Here is a 9,478-nt window from a genome sequence, read left to right on the forward strand (position 1 = left end):
TGGTGATAACTATTGCCTTTGACATCTGTTAATAACATCCATTCTCCTATCAATGCTAACCAAGATGGTAGGAAAAAAAATGCTACATCACGGAAAACCGATGTCTTCGTACATTGCTTCTTAGTAAGTAAATCGATTGATGCGAACGAGAGCACCATGTCAATGCAATAACAAATCAATCCTTTTGGTAATTCATTGCATGCATATATGATAATCGCATTAGTTCAGAAACTCCTAAATTGTCTGTCGTTTGGTGTTTGGGAGTTGCTGTTTGATTAGACATCAAAGAGCGATTCGATGGGACCCGTGTATTAATCTATTAACAGTGTTCGCAAACTCTTTGTTCTCTGTGTTCCGATGTTTCATTGACATGACTACCGGGTTAGTTTTTCTTTTTTTTCCTGTTTAAATTGGCTGGAAAAGTCAAAAGTGTGAAGTTGGAAGGTGGGCAAAGGAGAGACGAGAGAAACGTCGTCTCAAACTTCATAATATTTCAGTTTTTCATCTATCCTATCGTTTTGAAGTTTTGTTCTGTTGGTTATTGGTAGAAGCGTTTTAGGACTTTTCAACAAGAGATACTCTTTTAGTCATTATGAGAACTCGTAATTCAGTCGAGATTGGTGAAATTCTGTTCAAAAATCATTTCATTCAAAAATCATTTCAGTCTAGGTCGGATTTCATATTTTTATACAGCAACATAAAAACAAGAATTTATTGGAGTTGTTCAGTTCCTGATGCTCGCAGTTCGAAGTCAGAACTTCAGAGTCATGAAATAAGATTTCCTAGCACGACTTGTGATCCTTTTGCAGCAAATTTTTTGAAAGAGGATTCTACATAGGCAATTAGCATCAGCTGAAATAAAGTTGGAGAGAAATGATGCGACAAATTCCGAGCAAGGAAGAAAATAGCGTGTGATGTGATGGTCGCGGATTGTCCTATCAGCAGGTGTTTTATTTGTTAAAGAAAGTGACCTCTACGGTGGGTTGACCTCTGTCTCTTCTACAGCCATTAACATAATCCTTTGCTCCGGGTCCTCAATCGTCTTCTTTCCTTTCCCCCTTTCCTCCATCTTTCCTTCCTCCCTTTCCATTCATTCAATCGTATGTTTGCATTCTGACGGTGGTGACTGCGCACCCCATTTCAAACTCCTGCTGCATATCACTCAGGAAACATTGATTACCATTTCAGCACACAAATTTTTATCCATTCCCTCTTTCCCATCAGTTACTACTTACTGACTCAGTTGTCAGTTCATCCGTCCCCATCCATTCATTCATTCATTCATTCATTCATCCATCCATCCATCCGTCCAAGCATTCCACGCATTCGATAGTTTGCTTCAGTAGCTTTTGATTTCTCCTATAAAATTTATTTTTTTACAAATTTGTAATACTCGCAGAATAATGGAAGTTCTAAGAAAGCAGGATTTTCGTGTTAGTAGAGTGCAAGGTCTGATTTGATTTTGCAGATTTTGTCAGCTTTTATCTTGTCAAGGTTTCCATCGTTCATAACAGATCTGGAAAACGCCTTTGGAGAGATAGGGAACGTACATTCTGGCTAGTTTAACTAGAAAATGAAGTACTGAGGTGCCTGATGTGGGTTTCTATCTGTTCATTTGTTTTTATGTCATCTTCCGCTGCATCCCCCTTCAAATCTCGAATACACATACGAGGATGGAACTGCTCCATTTTCCTCACTTTTTCCACCTCCTGATATCCCTTCATTTATCTCATTGACAGTTACTTTATCTTACTTTCATTACTAACAAAAAAGCCATCAGGAAAAGATTTATGCTATCACTGATTCCATTGTCTTTTGAGTAACGACTTTTCGTGTTTGTGCTTCATTGACCCATAATCCAAGGATAATTCTCTGATGTTGTCACGGAGCGGAAATTTAACATGTGAACCAGAGGAACTAGGTAGGGTCGAGTCTAGCTCGATTCTTCCATCGAGCACATACACCACATACAACCACAGATACACATACACACACACAAACATACAGATACACACACATACACATATAGACACACACACACACACATACACATACACGTACATACATATACATTCATTCTGTTTCATGCAGGCATTCATACACGTTCGTTAGCAGTGGATGTACCTAAAAGCGGACATATCCTTCAACCTCATCTTCAGTTCTCTGGGCTACCGTTGATTTCGAGAGATATGTTATCGACAGTGATCAGTGATACTAGATATATCAGCCCATTCACTAACAGTGATTGTCTCGTTGCAGTAGGGAAGCGTTGTACCTCTTAGTGTGTTACCGTTAAATTCAGAAAAAATCGATAATGTTGTATTAATAAGTTTGACAAGCAGTTGTTGCTCCACGACATTTTGCAGTTGTCACTTTTATTATTGATATGATGCGAAAATCGATGTTGTTGTGTAAGGTAGCATTAGAGGATGCTGTTATTTGCATGTTTATTATTTTTCGTGGAGACTAGGAGGGAGTAGAGATCGCTGAGAATGGTGAGGGATTTGTACTAAATAGAAGTTTCTGGGAAGTAATTTCAGTTGATTCCGGGGAGTTCCGCTCCCACTCGTACGCTGATAACGATGTTTACATGTGCAAGATTTGCGCAATGGTTGACAGATGGTACGAGAGGGACCGTCGCTTCATCTGGTCAGAATGAGTTCTGGTTTGTCGGTGACTTGGTCTTTTTGTTTGCACTACTTGTTGAAAAGAGAATGATTTGGGTCGGTAAGTGGTCGGAGGTGAGGAGAGGGAAAGGTGAGAGTAAGTAAGGATGTGGAAGTTGAGAAAACCGAAATGAGTTTCTTGTAGGTGATTTACTAATGATTGACTTCTGAGTAAATTTTGAATGTTATGTTTATGGAAGAGATGAGGTTATGGTAGGTGCGCTAACAACAGCGAGGATAAAGGAAGGGGACAGTCAACGGAGAGAGGGGAGTGACAGGACACGGGTGTGGGTGACTGCTACTACTAACAATGGGCTTTCGAGGTAGGAGTGTTGCTCTGTTGATTAGTGTTGCTGGGCTCTCCTGCTGTGTCTTTCCTCTATTCCTGAGTTAGTGAGTTGATAAGTGCTATCAGAGACTAACTGGGCAAGGGGTTACTGCTGTCGTCGTCACTGCCCTACAACACCACTTCCACCAGCCATCAGCATTACCTCCCTTGCTACTACTTCGATAATAGGCGAAGCAAGCAACAGAGGGAGGGAACACTGCCAATCGAACCTCAATCATCGAAACATCATCCATAGAAGAGACGCGACGAAGGCGTAGCTGTAAACGAAGGCGAGAACGGGACAGAGGTGTTGTAGAGAGTGATTGATCGAGATCGTTGTTCTTTGTGACAGATTATGTTGCTCGCTACTGACGATGAGATATTATTATGTCTTCCTCATCCTTCATCTCTCTGTCCTCTTCTATTTTCTAATCTACGTCAGCTACGTGGCCAATTGATGCATTAAGCCATGATGCTGCTGATGATACCATTTTGATAAATACTGATCGACATTCTGACTTCCACCCTTATTGTTATACTCTCCGGCTCTCATTAATTCAATTCCTTTTAAATAGGATTTCCCGGGAACCCGAAAAAAAAATATTGATGCGTTAAAGCGTGCTAATTAAAATTTAATGAATTAGAAAAAGTTGGAAGCATGCTTTACGGGCTTGGGTAATATGCTCCCAACTTTCTAGCTTTACGGTATTCATGCACCCCTCATCCAGAGGTAATCTAAAATTTGTTACATTCTTTGAGTGAATGTATCATTGTAGGTAGTGGAAATCTGATTAGTTTGTGTCGTAATGGTGATGATAAAAATGAAAATGATTGGTCCGATATCGTTAGCTTATTTTCGCCTACTCGTTACCGGTCCTACCTGATTAGTAGCGTGAAACATCTGGCTATGACATGCTTACTGCTATACTTATTGGTTGCATAAATTAGTGAGTGCCTTAGTCGAAGCCCACCCTGCAAGCTGCTAGACGTTGTTAATGGCGTTTTTAGTTGATGTGGTCATTGTTATTTGGAAGTTTATCAAGTGATTGATGTTAGTTCCTAAGTAAATTTGCATGAAGTGAAATGTTCAACCTGTGGTGACACTTCGAACATTATTATTAGCACTGTTACTGTAGTGTTATGTCATGTTATGTTAATGTTATGTTGATGCTGCTGCTGCTGAGTGGCGGTGGTTGAAGTTAATCAGTCGCAGGTGCGAAATGATCAGTGTCTAACGTTCTACCTGTATTGCGTTCATACAGCTTCACTATATCTTTCTAGAGCTCTTTCATTGATTTGAAACTTTGCTTGTAAGCCGTCGGATTGCTTTTCCTTCCGTGATTCATGCTGACACTTCACCTTTTTATGCTTTAACATTTCCTTTTGAAGCTGTCAAACTGTTCCGTTACTTCGTGTCACATCATTTTAAAACCAACTTTATCCTGTTAGCTTTCCGCCTTATGTAACGTCTTTAAGTTAACCTCACTAAATCATTCTTAGAGCTAACGGTTCATAGTAATGACTTGTGGTAATCAATTTCAGCCTTGTCCAACGCATAGCCTATCTTCCTTATTTTTAACCCGTTCTGTTTGCATTTTATTGCTTTGTGGTATCTCATCTGGGAAATATTTCCTTTACAGTTGACACATAAATACCACGGCATCAAAAACAATGCGAACTGTTATCTCCCTAATGGTCCATTAAGATGAGGTATTTCAACTATCGCGTGGGTTTGCCATGTTTACTGACTGCTTGGGTTGTACTCATCATAATTTGTGTTTGTGTCATCTGTTGTGCGAAATATCCACATGGTTTATTCAAAGCTGAGACATATTCTTAGCGTAGATGGTCACTGTTGCTTACTGTTAATGCCACTTGTTCGTCACATTTGCTTTGTAAGCTTATTTAATGCCGCATATTAATAGGCAGTAAGTTTTGGTTGTCTTGCATAAGTGTTTTAGTTGTGTGCGGGTCATACGTATTGAGAAGTTGCTCAGTACTACTAAAATATACTATTCAGTATTATAAGTCGGCTGGATTCAGATTTTATGATAGCGTCATGAACTGCATCCGGAATGCTTTCCTTATCAGTTACCCTATCGGGACAGCATCTACTTTGCATGGTAGGAAGTAAAGACTATAATATTGATGCTATATCGGGAATTGTTTTTTTCACTGTTCAGAAACTGATATGCACCACAGAATAGCATATCAGTTAAGGTTAATGATGTAATCATGTCGAAGGAATCGTCGATTTGTAGTTGGTGACGATGAGCTCATGGGATGGATAGGTCGTGAGGTAGGAGGTAGGGGGTTGGACAATCGGAGATATGCAAATAAATAACAATGAGAGGATAACCTCTGCGGCATATGAGAGGCGTGCCTATCATTTGGTGACATATGTATGATTGACCTGTACGACACACAGTGGAAAATATTCGTGGTAGCAGGTAGTGTTGCAGTTGCTGCTGGCACTGAATCCATCTAATACGCAACTGAGCAAATAACAGTTCGGTGTGCTAACTAAAGTGACAACTTCATGTTCTTATCGTTCGACGACTAACCTAGGTGACAACGTACTCTCCCCGCTGGTCCCACTCTTCCTCCTTTTCCTCCTCCTCCTTCTCCTCCTTTTGCTCCAAGTGACCGTGTTGTGAACTGGTTTTGCAGAGGGTACTGCTGGTGTTCATTGATGTGACTCATTGAGTATTCCTCCATCTTCCCGTTCCCTCCCTATTCAACACTTACAGCGCTGTTCATCTTCGACTTTACAGACTTTACATTGTTCAACGAATTTTTATTCCTACTTCTCGTTATCACTACTTCAAATTCAGATTTCCATTCTCTGGATGTCTAATTTTCTCTGTGTAGTCCAAGCATGTAATTATGTTTAGTTGTTATGATCATCAGATTACTACTTTTTACTTTCTCTGTAATCCAGTCTTCAAACTCTCTTGTTCGTGGACGTCACTGTTAGAACAGTGCTGTTGTTTGTTATCCGCATGAATTCGATTTGTTCGTGGTAGTACTGAGATAATAAGTATCTATATCGTTTATCACCATATTTTTGTGCTAAAATATAAGTTGTTAGATCGTCTTGCGAACCGTCTCTTCTCCTTTGCATTTCACCATCACTATTATGGACTTATTGCCTGTTCCGGTTTTCTAAATCACATTGTTTTGGATTTTGTTTTGAAGATAACAGAAAGTGACGTCATTCTTTTTTTGTTGAAGGCACCATCATCGATCTCAGCTGAAGAAACGTTGGAGATAGAACTCTCTGTGAGTGCATGTGTGTGCAGCAAGAATGACAATGGTTGCTTCCTCGCCTCTCCCATTAACTACAAATATGGGTTGTGCATCATGTCGGCAACTTCACGCTGATATAAAGGTTTGGTTTCAATAATCTATAATTTTTGACAGTTACTTGAAAGTTTCTCTACGTAAAAAGATGAAATCTGTGCAGACAATCGTCTATGGCCAATGCCTCTCACTTGGAACAAGATCGGTAGTTTTTTCCTACAGTTCTTATTGTTGCAAGAAAAATTAAGACTTACCATTGATTGGTAATACAAAATATTATTTACATATAATCCATTTTGGATTATATGTATCCTTCGATCCATTTTGGAGTTTAGGACTGCGTTGCGCAACTGTCTGATAAGCTGGATCAATTACGTGTACGGGTTGAAACATTATTTGCACTAAGGCAACCTGGATATGGAGTTGACGTAGCGGTGAGCGCCGAAGATGACAAAAGTACGGCCGAGAGATCGATAACTTTGAAAGATGAAGTGGTAGGTATGACCAACTTTATTTAAGGACCTGATTTTGTTGCTGAAATTTAGCACCATCGCAACAAAATTTGTTGGTAGTTTTTTTTTTCTTCATTTTTCTTGTTATCGGAGTAATTTCGTAGCGGAATATGGTCTTTTGATTGAATTGCAGCATCCTTTCGATGTATTTGATGCATTGGAAGATGGACCTGGTCACACTTTTAAGTTTTATGTGGTTTTTTTGCAGTTAGTTTCTAGTTCCATTCTGTGTTTTTAATATTGTCAAGTACTTCAGTTATTTGCATTATTAAAGCATCTAAGCCGTTTGCACAATAATTACAAGATACTCTTTTTCATTCATTCAGATTTAAAATTTGATTTGATCATAAAATCGAGAACTATTTCATTTTGATTTGTTTCAGGTCTCGGAATGTGGAACAGAGGAAAAAGAGACACCATCGCCTTCACTGCTTGAGAATAGTGATACAGCAATAGGAAACGCTGAAAGGTAAGTCTTTTTTTCTTGCTTAATATTAATACTTTCGTCGTAACGTCAGTGTTCCTGTTGGTCTTGGATTTCTGGTTCAGAGCAACATTCATGAAGAATAGCTCAGTCGTTCAATTTTTAGTGAGGTGACGCCAACAGATAATCACAATCATGCACTGAGCGGTAGCAGGAAACGAAAACCAAACAGGGAAGCAATACATAGAGTAGAGAAAGTTAACAGCAGTAACAGTTTGCTTGCTCAGAATCTGGTAAGTGTACAACTCTGTCTTAGAAAACATATTGTTACAGTACTCAGTTTTTATCAGATGTTCGGGATGCGTTTAATGGTTGTATCAGAGTAGGTTAATTTGAAGTACTGAGTGGGGTATTTTAAATATTAAGAGATGTGAAAAATGTTTTGGTACCGCTATATCACACCGAACGTGCCTTCTAAGCTGTTGGCATGCATCCTCGGCATGATATTGAGAATAAGATTCGAAATATATAGTGAATATTGGTTATTTTTCTGAATGGATCATTCGATTCTTTTCCACTTGGATATTCCTGGGTTCATTTTATAGCAGTAGTGTTACATGAAACATTTTACTAATGGTACAGTTTTTTCTTTTAAAAATAAATGTCTTTGATATTCCCATACGTTCGAAACCGATTTACTGCAGGATTCAGTTGCAAATCAAAGGCCAATAGAATCAACCGTAAAGACGGACGGTTTCATGTATCCAGCGGCAGCACTTTTTGACTCTTTTTCACTGGCCGCAAATTTGATGGCCACTGGCGGAGCAAACGCAGCGGCGCAGCAAAACATTCTTTCAATGCTGTGCCAGCAGCCAGCCACAGCCCATCCTCCTACTTCGTCTACACCAAATAGCACCGAAGATGGCGTGAATGACCTCATAATGGAAGTAAGCTCTTTCTTGGTTTCTAGAATTTGAGTTTTCAATATTTGCGAATAGGTAAATGATTATTTTTCATGAAGGGAACTTTTTAATGGGTTTTAATGGAAATGACTGTCTTGATAATTTCTGATGAAATAAACTTCTATTAATTCTTTGTGGTAGACTTCGATTTGTGATGTATTAAGGTACGCATTAATGTTGTTTTTGAAAGACATTAGTTTGGAACAAAAAGCAACTCCATTACTTTTGCTTACATGTTCTTCCAAATTTGAGATTTCTTCTCAGGAGGAGGAAGATACAAGTAACAGCAACAACAATTCTCCATCGATGTCGCGATGCAGCAATTGTTTGACAACAAAGACGACAGCTTGGAGGAGAGATCAGACTGGTAAATTAGTATGCAATGCGTGCGGCCTCTATTATCGTTTACATAGGGTAAGTTTTTATTAGTTATTGGTAACTGGTTAACATTTTCATTTACCGCGAATGGTTTTATCATCAACTTTCTTTGTTTTTTTCCTTCTTTCCATATTTTACTTATTCTTAACTCCTTATTACATAAAGTTCATCTTGCTTGGATGCTTAGATATACTAAGTATTTCTTTCGTGTGGAAGCTCTTTTCTCTTACGTAGGGAACGTCATATTTTTTCCCAAACAATGCTTTATCGAATTGTATTGTTATTGTGCAGCAGCTGAGAAACTTTCTGACTCGTCTCATACTTTTTACTTTCACTAGATAAATCGGAGGGTGAGTATTTAATGTTAATAAACGAATTTTACAAGTTTTTACAGACAAATCGACCGGTACATATGCGAAAGGATATCATTCAGCAGCGTTTCAGACGTCGTGTCAAAGAAGAGGATGCCGCGTCTGCTAATCCACAATCAGTCCTTTCGTCACTAATTTCCATTTCACCTTCAGCTGCAGCTACATTTGCACTTCTAGAACAACAGCATAATACATTGCAAGGGAATTTCAGTGGACAACCATTATTTGAACAGCAGAATGCATTACAAGCCCAGAATCAAACGGCACCCATTTAAATATGGTAAATTTAAATCCATAGGTGATAAGTGGTCCTTCTTCCTCATGCAGAAAAGCGGCAGAAGTTACTTTTCTTTCGTTTTTCTTTTTTTTTTGTTTTTGTTTTTTTCTTTGTTTTTTTGTTTTTTTCTTTTTTTTTTTTTTTTTTTGTTCTTAAATTTTGTCTAGTATTAATTACGTTCGTATTTTCGTTATTTTAATTCTTGGTTTTATTGTTCTATTTTTTTCTTTCTTCTTGGTTTTAGTTAAGTTGTTGTA

The 9,478-nt window shown here is 38.5% G+C and overlaps 3 protein-coding genes across 3 annotated transcripts; 2 read left to right on the plus strand and 1 right to left on the minus strand.

Moving 5' to 3' along the window:
• Positions 1-866: 866 nt before the first annotated feature.
• Positions 867-9,219, plus strand: LOAG_07460 (GATA zinc finger family protein; the record flags this gene model as incomplete). Its single annotated transcript, XM_020447436.1, has 8 exons — positions 867-945; positions 6,229-6,385; positions 6,633-6,791; positions 7,193-7,278; positions 7,400-7,526; positions 7,938-8,180; positions 8,460-8,609; positions 8,968-9,219. Exons 2-8 carry the CDS (start codon positions 6,302-6,304, stop codon positions 9,217-9,219), a joined length of 1,101 nt encoding a protein of 366 aa, XP_020302332.1. The 5' UTR covers positions 867-945; positions 6,229-6,301.
• Positions 1,876-3,321, plus strand: LOAG_07458 (hypothetical protein; the record flags this gene model as incomplete). The annotated part of the gene is made up of 4 exons (XM_003142991.1): positions 1,876-1,921; positions 2,092-2,258; positions 2,541-2,741; positions 3,184-3,321. The coding sequence occupies 4 exons, from the start codon at positions 1,876-1,878 to the stop codon at positions 3,319-3,321; spliced, it is 552 nt and encodes a 183-aa protein (XP_003143039.1).
• On the minus strand, positions 5,206-5,712 carry LOAG_07459 (hypothetical protein; the record flags this gene model as incomplete). The annotated part of the gene is made up of 2 exons (XM_003142992.1): positions 5,206-5,478; positions 5,575-5,712. 2 exons carry the CDS (start codon positions 5,710-5,712, stop codon positions 5,206-5,208), a joined length of 411 nt encoding a protein of 136 aa, XP_003143040.1.
• Positions 9,220-9,478: the final 259 nt, after the last annotated feature.

This window comes from Loa loa, assembly GCF_000183805.2.
Source record: "Loa loa unplaced genomic scaffold supercont3.71, whole genome shotgun sequence".
In the NCBI taxonomy this organism is placed as follows: Eukaryota; Metazoa; Nematoda; class Chromadorea; order Rhabditida; family Onchocercidae; genus Loa; species Loa loa.